Genomic DNA, 20,934 nt, shown 5'->3' with positions numbered 1-20,934 from the left:
TGAAAGAGAGGAATGCATTATTGTTTCCCCATCTCACCCTCCACAAAAGTGACGCCTATGGCCCAGTACCATAGCTTTTGATTCTAGTACAAACTCAACGCGGGGAATAGTTGTAAAAAACAAGGGCGTAGGAACCGGGGGGCTGGGGGCGCCAGCCCCCCCCCAGTGAAAAATATGGGGGGCGGAAGTATCATTCCGCCCCCCCCCCCCCCGCTCGCAAGTCAGAAACTCCTTTTTTTCATTTCAAAATGAGAAAAAATCTCATTTGGAGCACCAAATTGCATTTAAGGCCAGGTGAAAATGCAAAATTCTTTACAAAATGGTGTGGGAGTTGAAGTGGGCTATATTGCACCAAATTGCATCTGAGGCCACCTGGAAATGCAAAAAAAATTGAAAAGGGGGGACACCCCCTCCCCGTAGACCCCTCCCCCAGGCCGGCCATCAGTCTTCAGCCCCCCCCCCCCACTCAAAAGTACCTTCCTACGCCACTGGTAAAAAAGGTCGGACCTACTCCAGTTCGTTACCTGGACACTATTGGTTAGAGATAACTAGCTACAGTAGTTTGCAGTGATGTTTAAAATATTAGCATTAGCATCACATAAACTTGTTAAATCCTCTTTAGTGTTTTTTCCCTATACCCGGTTGTATACAGTGATCTACTAAGACATATTGCCATGGCAGACACCTGTCACTTGGAATTGTGTTATGACGCTAGCTTTATATGATTTCCTTCCTCGTTGTTATCAAAATACATGGTTAGTTCCTGCATTTAGCTATGACAGAAGCCAAGATATTACGGCTTTAGGTCACAGCATTGATCGAGTCAGTCTTGTATCGAAACTAACTTTGCGATTCCTTCCCCTTTCATTCAATCGAAAGAATATAAAAACAGGAATAAAACACATAATGTGTAAACAAGTGCATAATGCAAGTGCAAGTGCATACTAGGAGTGATAGCTCAGTCGTTAACGCCGGTGCCTTCCAATCATAAGGTCCCCGGTTCAAGTCACTCCATGATTAATGTGTGTCGTCCAGTTACAGAGTTATTGACAATTGACAATTCACAATTATGCATGGACGTTAAATATGAATGTAAGAGACTGACTTCGGTCAGCTTGCGGCTTTGATAAGCCAATGAGGCTTCTTCGCGAGTTCCCTGCTTGCAAGGAGGATCTAAAACAAGGGCGTAGGAACCGGGGGCCTGGGGGCGCCAGCCCCCCCCCCCCAGTGAAAAATGTGGAGGGGCGGAAGTATCATTCCGCCCCCCCCCCCCCCGCTTCGCAAGTCAGAAAACCCCTCTTTCATTTCCAAATGAGAAAAAAAATCTCATTTGGAGCACCAAATTGCATCTAAGGCCAGGTGAAAATACAAAATTAAGTTTACAAAATGAAGTGGGTGTTGAAGTGTGCTATATTGCACCAAACTGCATCTGAGGCCACCTGGAAATGCAAAAGAATCCAAAGGGAGGACTCCCCCTCCCCTTAGACCCCTCCCAGGCCGGCCATAAGTCTTCAGCCCCCTCCCCCACTCAAAAGTACCTTCCTACGCCACTGATCTAAAATACATACAAACAAATACATATACATAAAGTGTGACATACATGCAATTATAGTTACGGTGCATACCATCATCAACCGTTGATAAAACGCGACTCTCTTGTCATATAGAAAGTCATATGAATAGTCGACTGAATAAGTGTATAACCGTTCAAAATAAGCATTAATACTTAATGTGTTCAAATCCAACAGATATTGGGCTGTTACTTTTATTTTCATCATACCCATAAATGAAACAAGGAAGAAATTTAGATACCTTTCGATTGATAGAGTGAACAAGTTATTTTCACTTTATATAAACAACGCAAGTTTGAAAACAACACTTAAAACATGCAGACTCCTGTTCTTCTTATATGTCAAATCGTCAGAAGTGGATGTCCTAAAGTCAAAATCATGATTTATAATATTAATAAATAATAATCAGCAGTTATTTTTACGGGGCTTAAAGCGACCACAATGTGGGAGAAATCCCCAGGGGCTTATGGATTACAACTTACACGTCGGGTGGCTTCCAATTTAACATTTTAACTCTAGCTAATTTGGGATCTTTTCAAGTTAGAAAGTCATTTCAGATGGGAAAGCCGTAGATTGCTCTTTACTTTCTTTACAAGTGTTAGTTTGGACCATTTAAATATAACCCCTATCGAATCCACTGAATGACATATTTAAGTTGGGCCTTCATGAGGAATTCGAACGGCTCTTCAAGCGTTTCAATAACAATAACTGTTAGCGTGTTTAAACTCGCAATATAGTCACTGGGAGGTTTTTCTTGTAATATAAGGCCCTTTATGTGTCGACACGATTTTGGAAAAGTGTCTTCATCGTCACAGAGTGATACTTTCATAAATTGTAAAACAACGTCACATTGCACAATAAAACCAGAGCATGAAGATCAAACTCCTTATATCCTAAATTGGGATTGTTATATCTAGGATATATGAAGTTAGTATGCAATGAGGCTTAGCAATCGAGAGGTTCCGGGTTCGATTCCCTGCCGAATCATTGTAAAGTGGGTTTTTCATCCAAGAGCAATTTACGGTTTTCCCATCTGAAATGACTTTCTAAATTGCAAAGATTCCAACTTCGAGTTAAATTGTTGAATTGGAAGCCACCCGACGTATAAGTTGTAATCCATTAGCCCCTGCGGCATTTGTGGTCACGTAAGCGTTGTAAGCATAACTGCTGATTATAAAATATTATAAATATTATACGATATTAGGTCAAGGATTGTGAGTTACTGGTTCTGATAAAATGTCACCCAAGACAGAGCATATATAGGCACGAAACTAAAACAAAACGTGATCCATCTAAATCTGAACCTCGTTCTCCTTAACCGTGTGACTAATCGCGTGACCATAACGGTGTTATGCTCAATATATAATGAAACTTCATAATTGCAAATAATGACACTTTCCCTTTTCCTGTAAGGAAAAATCCCTATCCGTCCCAAAAGTCGATACAAAGCGAATGTTTGGAATAAGTATAGAGTTTAGCGTAAATAAACTTATAGTTATACCTATACACATGGTAGTTTATAACAAGGAAATATGTATATATTTCCTTTCCATAAATCTCAATCATTGTTATTTTCGAGGTTTGTGTTATCGACACTCATCGAAACAATGTAAATACAATACTGAAAATGGACTTTAGAAGGACGTGTAACAAAATATAAATAACAAAGCTTATGAAACCGAATTGTAACCTGTATATTCGAACACGACAGTCGTATACTGTCCGCATAGCATGTGTTTGCCATGGCAGTCGCTTAACAATCACTGTTGTCGAGCTGTAGCCTTGCTGTAGTGAAATTACCGTCCATATTTTTTTCCTGACAGTTAACCCCTGTATCGCAGATCCGCTCCCAAGTAATTGCGATCATATTTCCCCTCAATTACCCTTAATTAGCTGTCACAATTTTGTACATTTTGCAGCGGTTACAAAAAACAGTTCGTATTTTACACATATCTGTTTTCAGATTCTCATGAGAAGTATGAGAAATAAAGTATTATTGTCTTACGTTTACTTATAACTATAGATAATAACAAGGTTTGTTTACACTTGTATTTCCCTGTATATTCTGTACACAGGATAGTGTTACTATAACAAGCATACTACGGTGTTTATCTTATACTGTCATTTATTTTGTTGTTATGGGCTTGACGTATAATAACACTTTGGGAAGCCACGCCTTCACTCTGTATAGTTAAAGCATGCATGGGTTTGATCACATTTTTTGTTTGTTATATTAATCGACACCAATTGCCGTTACAATATTATACATTATAGTCTGGCCAATTAAGTTTCACTTAAAATAATAATCATTTGGAAATTGTGGACATTTTCATGATAGTCATTATAGTAATTCACTATCCGGTCTCATAAAGAAAGTATTACGTTATTGCCAATTCGGTTTCTTGCACTTTCACTATACGTATATTAATTAACGTATAAGCCACATCATAGGTTTAACCAAATAAATATATATATATATACTTTTTGTGAAATATGTCTATTAGCCCTGCTAATTGATAGACAGAAGTAATCACAATTTCCTGCCGACTCTAAAGTTAATGAACCTTTATAGTCCATCAGGCGCGTAGCCAGGAATTTGCCAAGGGAGGGGCGAAACTGTAGATTCTGCATTGCAAACTATCTAAGCGTAGCGCTAACACGGTTGGCGCGAAGCGTACAAGAAAATTTTGGCTGTAAATGCCTCCCAGATCGCCGGAAATGGCACTTCCCATGCCATGTTAGTTACATCTTAGCATTTTCTCTTTTGAAAATACTAGCGATATCATAAAAACCTTAAAAAATGGTGTAAAAAATATGCTCAAGAGGGGGCGGCTGCCCCCTTCGCCCTCCCCCCCTTGGCTACGCGCCTGTAGTCCATTCACCTGGACATTTTGTCCCTAAATGTTGTCATTATAACCGTTCACAACATATATACCAGACTATAGCAGTGCGGTCTTTATAAATTTACATTAAAAATATGTGCGTAATCGGTTTTTTTTTGTCAGTATGAATACATTCTGGAAGAGAGATTTTCCTTGTACTATAGTGCAAACTCAATCACAATAATGTAAGCGATTAATTTGTCATTAAGTATCCAATTTACCGAACGATTTTTTTCTTTACACGAGACAAGTATAGATAACCTCCGTCTGGAGGTTGGACACTAGTTTAACACTTCCTTTGGAAAAGATATTCATTGGGGGGGGGGGGTTCTTCACTCTCACACCGTGCTTGATTTGAAATTATGGGATTTCGTGACGTTCATGCAATTTCACGTTGATTTTGTTATATGTAATAGAAGAACGTGAAAAAAAACTGTCTAAAAACGATACCCCTCCCCGTCCCGCGGCCGACGTAGGTAAATGAAATTTTGTATCAAAGGTTAGGTCTGCTGTGTATAGGACTTACATGTCCCCATGTCGAACCAGTCTGTAAGACACTTGATGATCAGCGTTTGTTGACTTAGTTGACTTAACTGTCGCCATCTCGCACGTACTTGGTGTCCATTATTAGTACTGACATGGTTGGATTGCCATTAACATTCCGAAACTCAAGTATCGTAGCAAACGAAAGAATTACTGACAAAATAATGAATAAATGTGAAAAGTATAAAGTAGTCACCAGATACAAAGGAACATGTTGCTAACTTCAGTATGCACCCTGACTATGACCCCCCTCGCCCACCCCATACAATACACACAAAAATCAGGAAGTATTTGAGCTCTGATATACCCATAAGGAAACTTATGTCCTGCATTTCATGGAACTCTCAACAAGTTAGAAAACTAAGTACAATATTACGCAACTTAGCCGATTGCTACTTTAGATAGTTATGAAGTGCAATCAATTTTGTCTATGACGGGAAACGGTTATCCTCGTTTAGGCGCATACCATGATTGCATCGAGGGGAATATTCGTGAACAACAACCTACTACACTGATGTGTGAAGATAACGGCGAAGTATAAAAAGGAAGGAGCAAACTGTTTTCTTGTTTTTACTTTATTTTCCAAAACGTTATTACATACAGTGACGTAGTTACTTATTTAAAAAAGATAAGATTAGATCAGATGATCACAATTAAATAGTGGAAGAAACCAATTTGTATAGTTTCCTTGAAAACTTAAACGATAAAGACTTCCCTTACCGGATATGAATACGGTTGTGTGTAGTGTCTTTATGGACAGACGGTGTATACTTGATATATATATATATATATAGTATACGTTGTAATTGACGTGCACACAAAACCTTTATCGATAGTCATCCATTTGAAACAAGGAAATTTGTGCACAGGACTATAACGAAGCGATTCAACGTTGGGATATCGATATTAATGTGGATATGATTTAACAAACACAAAAATATGGCAATCAAGTTTTTGATTTGGATTCTGTCATGCTCCTCTGTTTACGGGGCAGCCGGTAAGTTTCATATTTATATATAAATAAGTAAATAAATAAGAGCTTAATAAATAGTATATATATGTATGTGTATAGATATATGTATGTATGTATGTATGTACATATACATATATATATATATATATATATATATATATATATATATATATATATATATATATTTCATTTATTTAGCTCTTATTTATTCTATCACCATGCAGCCAAGCGTTTCTGTAAGGAAAGGTACTTCCAGTGAATACCACTCACCCCTAAAAGTTAAGCAAAGACTATTTCTAAGTCTTATAAACTTTCTCTTTCGTCAACTGAAACCAAACGGACTGAATAGGAGAAATTGGATTCGTATGTTGCTGTTTTAACGTCGTACGAGAGACGTTTATTGCACGTGACGTACGTACAGACGTAAAACGTATTTTATATCTGAGTATGTACACTCAGTTAAACGTCACCTAAAGGATAACTCATAATCAAGCCGTAACTGCACAATCTCAGTATAAACATATTGTAAAGTTATGCTACGACAGCACCCTCGATTAAGGACAAATGGTGGTGTTTTGGAGGACGACGGGGTGGGGGTGGGGGGGGTATGTCAAGCTTGGGAGGTGTGTTGGTGGGGTATGTCAAGCTTGGGAGGTGTGTGGGTGGGGGAGGAGTTGGGTTAGGAACGTCTTAAAGCTCTCTTCGCTGGTTTTCAGTGGCGGTACATGCTAGTTCTTCTGAGGCCTGAATAATTTATTGAAATAAAAAGCAGATATGTGACGTCCCCATTAAAGGGAACACAGACGTAACCGTCATCTTCATTCAATATGACAGACGCTTTCATGAGGAACCGCTGAGAGAAATATTGTTCCATATGGGAGCGGATACCATGATGATATCGGTAATGTCATAGTGCCACCATAATCTCAAACCTTGAAGAAACTGTGAGAATAAAAAACAGTAACATCCTTGGTATCTCTCAAATAGAAAGTTCTGGCTTGCATATTATTAACATCGGCAGCATAACTGCACAAATGTTTATTTTTTTATTTTATTTTTATTGAATCATGTTTCGTCCTTGTTCTCAGTGTTTCTCAGTGTTTGTCGAAGTCATATAGTGTTTCCACAACCGTCCCCCTTTAATTCTTTAAATACCATTCTGTAGTCTACACTTATAACGGAAAAATCCTAATTTCTTATTATCGCACATATATTTAGATTTTTGAATGAATTGCCTTTGGTTGTTTCAGAATGTGAGACTCATTGGGTGTTACACATGCGTGTAACGTTATACTTCAAACTCGAGTGCGCCCAGAATTGACAATACTATTTTTGAACCAGCAGCTGACACCTGGTTGCTAATTTCCAGCAATTATCTCAAACCTTCCATGTATTACTCAAGAAGATAATCCAAATGGTTCAACTATAGAATAACTCTCATTGAGTGCTGTCAACAATGAATACACAATTTTCTTGTTGTTGTTGTTGGAATATCATATGTTGTATGTATGTATGCATTTTAGATGTATGTATGCATTTTAGATCCTCCTGCAAGCAGGAAATCGCTAAGAAGCCATCATTGGCTTATCATTATTGGACGACATACATTAATCTGGGAGTGACTCGAACCAGGGACCTTATGATTGAAAGGCTCCGGCGTTAACCACTGAGCTAACACTCCTGATATGTTTCTGTCATTTTTTTCTTTATGTTATAGTTGTGTGTGTCTAACACTAAGTAAACTTGGCTAAATACATTACTTGGATGGTAGGTTGGTTATATATTATCACTATATTAGCAAAGAGCCAACTTCATCAATATCGTAACATTTTTTTTATGAAACATTTCAGAGATGTCTCCAACCAACACAACACAGACAATGACAACAGGTATGGTTTAATTAATGCAGTGGTGTCTGTATCCGTTTGCAGTTATGAATCAGTCAATTTGCATAATAAGCATGTTGCATTATATTCAACCTTACATATACTCTATTTTCATTTTCATATCATTTGTACAGCTCGTTTCATATTTTAAATGATTAATATGATCTTTGTTTATTGTTCTTAAAAAAATTGATTTGTTTGCAAAGCTAACAAAACCAGACTAAAGGTTTGAAAAAATGTTTATGACTATTCATGTAAGTAAGAGTATTTCACATCATCGTTCCATCTCTGAGAAACATGAAAGTCGTCCTAACAAGATTGTGGACTCAACATGAAACAGACAAAGGGAAGAACTATGAATACACCACATCAGATTGGGAACAACTCTCCTGTTCATGAATCATCGACATTTCTTGTTTTCAATCATCCACATTTCTCTTTTTTTTAAATAATTTCTGTTTCCGTCATAGTTTTGTCATGCCTTTTGTTCTTAAACAAAAAAGTTGCTGCAAATCTGATTTTATACAGTATTTGTGTTTTTCTGCCGGTTCAAGAGTTTATAGTGACCTGAATTCTGTTTCAAGATAATGTTTAATATTGTTTAATATTTTTCATAAACTACTGCTAAGTACAGATGATGTTGATATTGTTTATTATTTTTCATAATCTACTGCTAAATACAAACAACGTAAATGGTTTCTTTAACTTTTCAGTTATTTGATCAATCATAAAGTTCATTAATTTATTGTACAAATTGTTCGTAAAACATATCAATTTATTTATTTATATTTTTCATACCTGTTTTTCAGCTGTTGAGTAAATGTGATCATTGTAGCTGAACATTCGGTCAAATATGTACAAACTTGATTTCATATGACATGTTGATGGATTAATTGAAATCCTCAGACAATGACTGATTGCTTTGTTGATTCTAATTTGTAGTATTTGTTAAAGGGTGTGAAGACTCGCGGAAAAAAAGAAACGTCTAATGCCGGTAATCTAACCTAGTTTCGAATAAGGTGTAACAGAAGTGTTAGACACCACTATCGATTCCAGTAAATACGCTTACAGTTTGTTACCTTTGGTAATTAGACACTAGTGTACAGTCAGTGCATGCAGCTGCGGTCAATACCCACAGCACAGTGTACAAACGATACAGCGATGGACATCTCAGGTAATTGAAACTAAAGCTATCTGATAAAGTTAACTTTCTGTTGCTTGTATGTGACGTTTTGTTCGTGTCGCTACAAAATGCAGACAGTAATGAAACGTGATACCTTGTTATCTTTAGCTGGACCTGAGATGTCCATCGCTGTATTGTTTGTACACTGTGCTGTGGGTATTGACCGCAGCTGTATATACTGACTGTACACTAGTGTCTAATTACCGACGGTAGCAAGCTGTGTGTGTATTTTCTGAGATCGATGGTGATGTCTAACACTTCTGTTACACCTCATTAAAAACTAGGTCAGATTACCGGCATTAGACGTTTCTTTTTGCGCGAGTCTTCACACCCTTTAACATTATGCAAAACGGGAAATTTCATTCTCTTCTTTCGTCTGTTAGATCGACATCTTCCTGATCTCCTGTGAAATATGAGCAATAAAAATAATAGAAAACTCATCAATTGCAAAATTGGAGGGGAAAGGCTGCTATAACGAAATGATGAATAGAGCTTTTGCTTTGATAACAAAGGACTTCCTTTCGTTCAAGTTTTACAATTATTGTTTCATGAATCTATAGGTGCAGGAAGTATAGATACAGTCAGTGTTAGTTCCATTCAGTAATGCATGACTCTTTGAAAGTCTGTAGAGGAAATATTTAAATGGATTTCCCGGAGACAGAAAGTGAAAAGCGAAGAAGAAAAATATTTCATATAACTATAGTTATAAAGGTCATTTGTATATTTGCCCCAAATGTGATATACAGGCAGATAAATATTACTCATGCTCCAACATCAACAAGCATTTTACAACTATACCCTTTTAGAAGTATTTCTTGCTCATTTTGGGACTTTAGTTGTCTAGATTACCGCTTTTCGGTGTCTTTTCATACCATACAGCAAAGTCTACAACAACTTTCCTAGCTATAGCTTGCTATTATAACTGGAGCCAATAAAGCAGGTATTTAGCCTAATACCTCATGACACGACAGTCTACATTAGTAACACTATTGCGGGAGTTTATTATTGGATAATAGCTTCAGTAGAGTAAGTTATTAAAAATTAAATCTGAAACCTGATATCTTCCGAGTGAAAACCATATCCCAACTTTTTTTTTACAGAATTGTGATACAATTGTTATTAATGTGTACGTTCCCACGGATAACGTCTTCATTGCTGTAGAAAAGAGATATACTGTGAGGTCACCATATAGCGCATGCTCTTTAGTCCTACGAAAAAAATGTAATATTGTGTTTGAGGGCTACGACTATTATCATCAGCTGTGGATAATGCTTGAAGCTTTACAAAGAAACTGAAAATCATATCAGCTGAGCTCAATTATATGTAATGCTAATTTCAATTTTTCTTCCTTTACTAGATAACTAATTCATAACCGAAAATCCCATATCTCTTAAAAACCACATATCATATGGACCTTGCCATAACCTAACATAATTATTAACATTTGGCATTCAACTATCCGCCTTCAACCAGGGAGTTTCCATAGCAACTCCCTGCTTCAACTATCCGCCTATACGAGTGAATCGAATAACAGTAAACATTGAAACAGTCACCACTAACGGCGGAATGTTCCTGCCATGTAATGTTATTCATATCGATGTCAAACTACAACATTTTTAAAACAAACAAACACTGCCTAATCAGCATTAAATATATGATTGCAAGGCATTATTTAACAGCCGTCTTAAGGAAATGGTACTTTCGTTGCTTGCTATAGAACGACGTAGTATACACTCAGGAAAGTAAATGATGTATTGACAGTCTCAACGTTTCCTTTTACTTTGTACAAGTTCTACGATTTCCTTTTACTGAGCCCCCGGTATGCATGGTGTGGAGCCGGGCGCAGTCGCAGCCAAGATATATATATATATATATATATATATATATATATATATATATATATATATATATATATATATATATATATATATATATATATATATATATATATATATATATATATATATATATATATATTGATTCACGCACTAAAGAACTGTTACAACACCTCCTAAACAGACAGTATTTTCGGGGTACTATTGAAAATGCCATCAAAAAGGCTAAAAGCAAACCCCGTACCGAAACATTGACGTACAAAACTCGTCAAACCAGTTCCAAAAGGGTACCATTGGTTACTGAATTCCACCCTGGTCTCCCACCACTGGCTAATATCATTCAGAAGAATTTTCACCTACTTCAAGGCACCGAACGCCTGAAATCAGTATTCCCAGAATTACCTGTCATCGCTTTTAAAAGACCCAGCAACCTACGGGATATCTTAGTTCGGGCATCCTTTCGGGATGACACCCCATTAGGGGACAGCAAAACAGAAACTACAGGATCATCGCCCTGTACACAAAACGTGCTTACTTGTCGATTCGACCGGGGCCTTTCAGAGCAACCAAACCAAACGCACGTTCCAAATTCGGCACAAAATTAACTGCCTATCCAAAAATGTCATTTACCTCATCTATTGCAATATTTGTAACTTACAATACATTGGAGAGTCAAAAAACACTCTTAGAATGAGAATGACACAACATAGATCGGCGATCAAAACAAAAAAGATCTACCAACCTGTTGCAAATCACTTCAATCTCCAAAATCATTCAATTGAGAATTTGCGTGTTATTGCCATTGACCAGAACGATTCTTGGACAGATAAATCTAGGAAAGCGAAAGAAAATTTCTGGGAACTAAACTTAAAGACCACGGCACCATTCGGTTTAAACATCAGAAACGATTTGCCGTCCCAGATAAACCAAAACAATTCCTTTACAATTACGACGGGAATCGGATTAAAATAATCCGACGCGGATTAAAATAATCCGAATTTCTAAAACTTCTGCTCAATTCAGCAGAAATCAGTAAGTCGCTTTGCCCTTACAACCATGCCGACATCTCCTCTATAAAACAGTTTCAATTCCTGCTACTCCTTGTCACTTTCGGTGATCATGCACTGAAGAAGAGCTAGTTTTGCTCGAAAGCTCTGCAAAAACCAAACATAGGCTGTTTTACTTCCAATCACTTACCTAATTCAATTATTGTATCTCACTCGAGATCCAGCCTTTCTCTAAATGCAGCATAGTTGTTTAACAGTTTTTCCGTTATTCCTATATATATATATATATATATATATATATATATATATATATATATATATATATATATATATATATATATATATATATATATATATATATATATATATATATATATATATATATATACATATCTTGATAATGTGACCTTAATTGGCTGCTTGTATGGAGAAGATTATAGATAAAACATGTTGTAGTCCACTGAGCATTCGATCATGGTGTAGAGGCGCAGACGCATGCAGATCACAGTCGTAATGTATATAGAGAATGAACTCCAAAAACAATACGTGCATGGGACAATGTGCGACCCTGTGACCAGTGGCGGAGATTTCTTGTCAGAAGTGGGGGGGGGTTGCAGGCCATTGATGAAATAAAAAGTCATAACTGCTGGCAAACTATCTAAGTGGAGCGCCACCATAAGTTGGCGCGAAGTGCACAAGATTTTTTTGGCAAATATTGCCTCCCAGATTGCAGTAAATGGCACTGCTCAGGCCTTAAAAAGCTGCATTTAACCAGGGGCGTATGCAGGATTTTCTTACCCAGGTGCGCGTATTACTATCTAAGCGGAGCGCCACCATAGGTTGGCGCGCAGCGTACAAGCAAATTTCTGGTTTTGGTACCCCCAGATCACCGGAAATGGCACTTCTCGGGCTTGAAACTGACCAACCATATGCACACTTTTGCCTGAGAACCAAGTTTTTTCCAAATACTTTTTTTCTCATCTATAACCTTGTTGAAGATTGTCACCAGTCACACATCATGTTCGACTTCATCACATATCCTGTGGATCATTGCTTTTGTAGGTGATTCTTCATCGCGGCCCACAATATCCGTCAGTCCCACTGTTCAGAATTTGAAAAATCACAATTCTCGTGAATAAATTCACTTCAAAACATACCCATAATGTTGTACAAAATATCATCTATGACAACCGATATAGAAAAACCTCCTTCAAACCCTAACAGACGGGTCAAAATTGCACGAGTATGATGAAGTATGATGAAGAATGTTGGTTAGGGAATTTTCGAAAATTCAGACGGCTACTAAAAAAATTCGTTGAAGGAAATAAAAATATACCAGATATTTCCGAAACCGAACACTACACACATCGACAGTTTTGAGCATGGGCGCAGATCAGTCTTGGATAATGGTGGGGACGCGTGTCTGTTCTATGACACTATCTAAGCGGAGCGCAACCATGGGTTCGCGCGTAGCGTACAATTTTTTTGGGCAAATATACCTCCCAGATCGCCGGAAATAACACTTCCCAGACCTAATGATGCTCCTAAACCTCCTTAAGTTTTAGATCTCATGGCTTACAAATTTAGTTTGGAGAAATACATGGGCGTCTGCAGAAAGAAAATCAGGGGACAAGTAATACAAGTAGACTTTTGTATATACGATGGGTCTGGGCTCCTCTCCCAGAAAACAAATAAAGACTGCCGCAAATGCGATTTCCGTCCTATATTTAACAACTGTGGATAAAATACAATAAAATGAGAACTGCTGCATGTCATTTGCACAATGCTGGATCAAACTGCGCCAAAGTTCAATATAGGGGAACTTGAAATGCAGCTATTGGTCAAGACAAATTGATGGGGACACGGTATATCATGTCCCCACTACTGAAAAAGTTGGTGGGGACGCGTCCCGCTGTCCTCAACAGGATCTGCGCCCATGGTTTGGAGGCTGTTTATCGTGGAACGCCATTTTCATGCTCACTGATATGATGTGATATCTGCTGTTTGCTTTACAAATTCGAATAATTTTGTCACTGTTCCTCTTTCTCTTCCCGTTTTTTGCCGTATTTTCTACTCCATCCTTTTCTCCTTTTCTCTCTTTCTTCTTTTTCTTTTCCTTCCTTCACCTCGTTGAAGTTGGCAAGTGTATACAGTTCCAAAGCTATTCAACAGCAACAAAACGTTATTTTGTGTATGTCTGTTGTGGGGTGAAGTTAGCGCTATGAGCTACAAGTTCCAATGCGCAAGGTGGGGGAAAGGGGCTAGAAATAATGTGTGGGTCAATTCTAACTCGGTTTTCGGTTGTTAATTGTTGATGTAGCCTACCAGGTAAAAGGTTGAAATGACTTTAACAATTTCAAATTTAATAATTTGATTTATTATGCCATTTGGAGCACATAACATAGGCTATAACATAACATTACTGGCAAAAACTAGGGGGGTTGATTGTGTGGGCCAACCCCCCCTCTTCAAAAAGTGGGGGGTTAAAACCCCCCCAACCCCCCCTGTTTCTCCGCCAGTGCCTGTGACGAACACTCTGTCTTGTATATTTCACCCAAGTTCTTGCAACAAATACATCCTTAATGATATGCATCAGTAAACTTGCTTTAACTGCGCTCTGCTTTATTACATAATAAATTAAATTAACCTCTATATACATCACGCCCCTACCCCAACACACACTAATGCGTTTCCTCTAATGAACATAAATTAACATGTGGCCTACTTCCATGATATATTAAACAACCTTTAACTGATCCGAATGGGCTATACATGTACGCTAATTATCCTCTCATCCTGAATTACCAAATGAACAAGGAAAACTTGATCAATTAAAATATTGGTCTCCTCCACTTAGGGGCCAGTCTAGCCTGAGCTGAGAAGTGCTTTCTCAAACTAAATTTGATAAAGAGTGGGACTTTAACAAATCCCCATCACCAATTAACTTGATATATTTATGCTAACACAATTTCTCATTTTGTCATGTTTTCATAATCTTGTTCTGCTTGGGTCTAATTCTGGCCCTGGCCTCTTCAAACCTAACTGAATACATCGTTATCATTCGTCAAATCACAATAATTGGTATCTACCCACTTCGTAGGTTCCCGCAGGCTCGCAGCTCCCTCTAGAAATTAAAGGCATCGATGACTCGCCCCAAACCACGTGCGGCCATCTGAAAAAGTTAACTTTCCGTTGCATGCAAGTGACGTGTCGCTATAAAATGCAGACACTAATGAAACGTGATACGCTTGTTAGCTTCAGCTGGTACCTGTGCTGTGGGTATTGACCGCAGCTGTATGTACTGACTGTACACTAGTGTCTAATTACCGATGGTAGCAAGCTGTGTGTGTATTTTCTGGGATCGATGGTGGTGTCTTACACTTCTGCTACACCTCATTCGAAACTAAGTCAGATTACCGGCATTAGACGTTTCTTTTTGTGCGAGTCTCCACACCCTTTACGTACTTCGCAGAATTAACCTTTAGTCGAAATGTATTGGAAAATGCGTGATTTTGTTTCTTTTTCCCCCTAATTTTCGGAACGTTCTTCTTTCGCTCAGTTATTGGTGATATAGTCATGCATACATATAGACGAGTTTGGGAAATTTTCCGGCAGATGCGAACTATAGCTATCTCGTTCCATACAACACAACTAATCTTCTTGGTCATATTACACAGGAAGACGCTCGAGTTCAAGTTCATCAGTTTGTTCCTTTAGTCAAAGTAAAATGTTCTGCCGATCTGAAGTACTTCCTGTGTTCTATGTATGCACCCGTGTGCACCAATTCAGACGGGGCTTTGAAACCATGTAAGGCACTGTGTTTGAGTGTTAAGTCAGGGTGTGAAGACTTGATGAGAAAGTTTGGTTTTCAGTGGCCTGATAGTTTAGTCTGTGAAGGATTTCCAGAAGGGGGCTTATGTTTCGACAGAAATTGTACGAACGAATCGAATTCGACAACCCCACCAACTGGTAATGAGTACAGCAACGTTACTCACTCCTCCAACCAATGATGTACCTGTTCACTTTCCTGCTGACTACGCCATTGTAGAGAATGAGCACCAAAAACAACACAAGAGGACACTGTGAGATCAAGGAGTTGTTCCATAACATTATGTGACTCTGTCTTGTATAGTTCTCCTTTTTGCTACACATGCAGCATAAAAACATAACACAATATGGATGAGTCAACTTTTAATAACTGCACTCTGCATGATTATATAACCTAGAGATGAAAAATTGACCAATTACCGTTTAGTTTATGTTGTCGCATGGTCGGCTGCGCCTTCATCACGGTGTGGAGGCGCAGTTGCGGGGAAGGATCGGAGCTTTATATAATATCTGCGGGATGATAGATCAAGATCACCACTGGCTTCCGGGGGCAACTGGGGGTTTCGAATAGGTGGGGTATTTTATTGTTGTGCTCGAACGACGAGAGTGAAATAAAGGCAAGGTATATTAGTAGGTACATTTTATAAACAAACGTTATAACGTGTGTTTCTGTAGGCTAATTGTTGGGGCTAGGGTACGTCTTCAAATCGTTCGGATGCTGCGTTAGCCCTAGCCTACTTGGTGATGCAATCACCACGAAGGTATATTAAGTGCTTAGGCCAGTGGTAGTACAACAGTAGGCTACTACTAGTAATAGTGCTTTTCGGCCTTCGGCTATGATCATGTGTAGTATCTGTTCCTTTTCGACACCTGACGGTCATTGATCACACAGTCACAGTCCCGATGCAAGGGGACTGGGGTTGACCTAGAGCGGATCAATCGTTTGGAAATTGGAAGTTTGGTTTTCGTGCCCAGGTTCTTTCCTGGGCACTTACAGTTTTCATATCACATGCCGTATGATTGTCATGCCTACCCTGTCCAAGGGATATAAATATAGTAATAGTTAGTCATAGGCATGGGCGGCGATCATGGGGGGGACGGGGGGACATGTCCCCCCCAATATTTTAGGTGGGGGGATATAGTATCTAATATCCCCCCCAATATTTGGTGGCATAGTTTTTTTTTAGCATATTTTTTTATGATATCGCTAGTAATTTCAAAATAGAAAATGCTTAGATGCAACTTCCAAGGCCTGGGAAGTGCCATTTCCAGCGATCTGGGAGACATTTTCGGCCAAAATTTTCTTTTTGCGCTTCGCGCCAACTTATGGTGGCGCTACGCTTAGATAGTTTGCCTACAAGCTTCGCCCCTCCCTTGGCAAATCCCTCGCAAGGCACCTGTCTAACCGTGTCACAATTTGTTACTATATATCAGAGTTGGGGACTCGAGTCAGGGACTCGGACTCGAGTTCGACTCGAGTCACAAATTTTAGGACTTGAGACTCGACTCGAGACTTGGCTGTCAGAGACTTGGGACTTGACTTGAGACTTGCCTTCAAAAGACATGGTTTTTCTACTAGAGACTTGTTTGTATTTCACAATTTTCTAATCATTAAATAACTTCATAAGTTGATATCGATAATAAATAATTATGGTTTCGTGTAAGCTCGAATTACGAGCGCCCAACGACGACTACAGGCGTTACCATAACCATGGAGCTATAAACAGTTTATAGCTCCATGCCATAACTAACATTGGCTTGGTTGAATATTCCATCCAGGGCTGCTGTTTGGCTGAAAGTTGGCCTTTTTCAATAAAACAGTGGCTAGCAAATTTGAGGTAATTTGTTCCGTGGCGTGTGCCCCGGTTTTGCTATTCGGCTGTTTAATTTATACCACATAATTCCTGGAACACTGTTACATTATTCGTAGCCTGCATCATTGTATTCAAACTTCAAAGACTTGAGACTTGACTTGGGACTTGCTCATAGGGACTTGAGACTTGACTCGAGACTCGCTCAAAATTTTCAAGGTGACTTGAGACTTGACTTGAGACTTGCTGGTAAAGACTTGAGACTTGACTTGAGACTTGCAGCTAGGGACTTGTTGACAACTCTGCTATATATGACCGAGTAGTTTTTATTTATTTTTTTCGAAAAGAATAGCTAGACGAACCGCATCCGTAATGAAATTTGGTTTGCCGATGAAAAAGGAAAATAGGGCTGTAGCAACCATATTTAAAATATAAATATATATATATATATATATATATATATATATATATATATACATGGGCGGCGATCATGGGTGGGGGGGGGGGAATATACGGTAGTATCTAATAGTATACAAATAATGAATGGTTATGAGTGCAATAGTGCAAATATTTCATGAGTTGAAAGATGGAATGTTCCATTCAACGAGGCGCAGCTGAGTTGAATGGAACATGGGGGGGCGAAGGGTGGAGACCGCCCCCCTCGACCATATTTGTTTGGTATTTTTTTATGATATCGAAGTTTTATAGTAGCCGACATAAGAGGTTTTAATATTTGTACACCAATAAATTAACTGTGTCTGAATTTTCGAAAATTCCTTGACCAACATTCTTCATCATACTTCCCTCTACTCGTGCAATTTTGACCGGTCTGTTAGGGGTTGAAGGGGGTTTTTCTATATTGGTTGTCCATAGATGAAATTTTGTGCAACATTATGGGTATGTTTTGAAGTGAATTTATTATTCAAATTCTGAACAAATAATGGGCTTAAAACCTTGAAAAGTGGGGCTGATGGGTATTGTGGGGCATTACGTAGAATTACCTACAAAAGCAATGATCCACAGGAGATGCGATGAGGTCGAACATGATGTGTGACTGGTGACTATCTTGAAAAAGGTTATGAATGAAAAAAACTATTGGGAAAAGCTTGGTTCTCAGGCAAAAGTGTACATCTGGTTGGTCATTTTCAAGCCCGAGAAGTGCCATTTCCGGTGATCTGGGGGCTATCAAAACCAGAAATTTTCTTGTACGCTGCGCGCCAACCAATGGTGGCACTCCGCTTAGATAGTAATTCGCCTGCACCCAAGCAAATGTCCCCCCCAATATTTGAAACAAATCGCCGCCCCTGGTCATAGGCTAGGTCTATAGAGACCGAAGACTAACTAGTATATAGCCCATGTCTAATCCTATGGTTGCCGCCAACCAGGGCCATCTTAAGAAATCACCGGGCCCTGGGCCTGGCAATGGAGCGGGGCCCCTCAATCAAGTGAGTTTGAAAAAAAGTTGCGTGATAAATTGACATCCTTGACAATCGCTCAAGCATAGACATGCCTGCATTTACCACCCCTCCCTATGTCTCGCATAAAGCATAAAACTTAAGCTGAATAACATACATGATATCAATCTAAAAGCTGAAATACATTATAGAAGAGTAATCTTCCAGTTACCCTCCATCCCTTCCCTAACAATACTGGACTCACCATTTGTAACACCCTTGTGTTGAGTCTTTCAACTAGGGAAACTAACGGAACTTGCAGCACTTCTTGATCATAAACTGTCGTATGATTGGCTGAAAGTCAATCTATTTGAGGATGTCGCTTTCTATGCACATGAGAGAGGGCCTATTAAGTCGCCGCTGCCCCATTCTGTTCCGGAGATTATTCTTGATTAGTTTTAACCTTTAAAATCATCATGCATATGACAATTCATGGACATTCCTTTAAAGTGCTCACAAAGAGTAATTACAGTAGATAAGGTTTAGGATCAATTCCACCTTATCATTGATGTGCCCAAAGGCTCATTTATTTATGACCATACACAGTATGACGTTAATCGATATTAGGTGATGGAAAATGAATATCAACGTACCGGATATATTCACCTGGGAGAGAATTGCACTAAAAAATATGACTGGTGCTCGGACCCGAGTTGTCTGGTGTGTGGTGTTGTAAGCCTTCGGGGCATTGTATATTCCAGGGTTGCCAACTCGGATTTGAATATTTAATGTCAAACTCTCAAGTGTTTCACCAACTCTCGTCACAAGTTGTCAAGTATCAAATTCAATCAGGCATAATGGCCTATTCAATAAGTTTTCCTCCCAGATTAAGACATGGGGTTACTACGATTGCGGGGTTCCTGACATCACAGGGCCTTGGGCCAGGGCCCAGTGGGCCCATGCATTAAGACGGCCCTGCCGCCAACTGCAGTGCATGCTGGCTACCCCATAACAACTGAGTAACAATAACATGTAAACTAGGACCAGCACTAGCAGGGTCATGGCACTGTGATAATTTCTATCAGATATGCTAGATAACGTGGGGGGTTGCTGTATTATATCCGATATTTCTTGTACAAGGGATAGGCCTCTATAGCCTGTCCTTCACAGAGATGCGTATCAAATAAATATATAGGCCTAGACTATGTTTCTTTGTTGTTGGCATTCCGTATTCCATGACTGACGGTTTAGTGGTCTCGGAGTTGTATTATTTATATTGGCCATCAAACGTACTGTAGTTACATAGACAGGAATGTTCTCGTAACCCTGGGGAAGAATGGGGGTTACACAGTGCATCTTTTATAATGTTTACAATTAATTTGACGTTGTCATTTTTGAATTCCCATAGATATTTTGTTCATTAATTGGAATAAATGGTTTAACATAAATTTTGAAAATTCCCCAGATGTTTCATTGATGTTTTGGCATCTAGGCAAGGTATGCTTTAAATTCAGATATATCCATTTATAGCTTAATTGCTTTTGATGAATTTCTTGGAGGAAAAACCTAGGAGAGTGTCTTTAAGGTCAATCAAGTACAGTACAATTTAACTGTATTCACAAAGATCGACTCACCAAATTTGATAAATTCATAGCTCTAATTATGAGACAAATGTTACAAGGATGTAGTTTTGCCTGTCCAGAGATGATGAGAAATTTCCCACAATTTCAATCATCTCTATTCACTCACCGTAAGATCACATTTAATGGATTCATGACTTGAGGCGCAAAATTAGTTTTTGATGACTTTTTGTAGACTGTTAAAGTCACTGCTGTCAGTAGGTTTGTATTTCTGTACTACTATTTAATATTTGCCAATTTATCCATCTGTACCCTCATAAATTAAAACTGCATGCTGGACAACTTTGTTCAATCTCTCACACCGTTTAGGAATAGGAGAATTCCTTAAGTTATATGCAACACAAGTAACACTCAAACTAGACTTATAGGGTCTGAAGTAAT

General features: G+C 38.6%; 1 protein-coding gene across 2 annotated transcripts in view; it reads left to right on the top strand.

Annotated features, from left to right (window-relative positions):
- The first annotated feature begins 5,748 nt into the window (after positions 1–5,748).
- Positions 5,749–20,934, top strand: part of LOC139974201 (receptor-type tyrosine-protein phosphatase S-like) — a 65,170-nt gene continuing 49,984 nt past the window's right edge. The window contains exons 1-2 of one of the 2 annotated variants that reach the window (XM_071981174.1): positions 5,749–5,993; positions 7,820–7,858. In XM_071981174.1, coding sequence (XP_071837275.1) covers positions 5,936–5,993; positions 7,820–7,858 — 97 coding nt within the window. In that variant the 5' untranslated portion in view covers positions 5,749–5,935. The remainder of the gene's footprint in view (positions 5,994–7,819; positions 7,859–20,934) is intronic. The other variant, XM_071981184.1, reaches the window with a different exon arrangement.

Source organism: Apostichopus japonicus, chromosome 2, assembly GCF_037975245.1.
Source record: "Apostichopus japonicus isolate 1M-3 chromosome 2, ASM3797524v1, whole genome shotgun sequence".
NCBI classification, from domain to species: Eukaryota; Metazoa; Echinodermata; class Holothuroidea; order Aspidochirotida; family Stichopodidae; genus Apostichopus; species Apostichopus japonicus.
The sequence above is the reverse complement of the archived record's forward strand: the minus strand, read 5'-3'. Positions and strand labels throughout refer to the sequence as shown.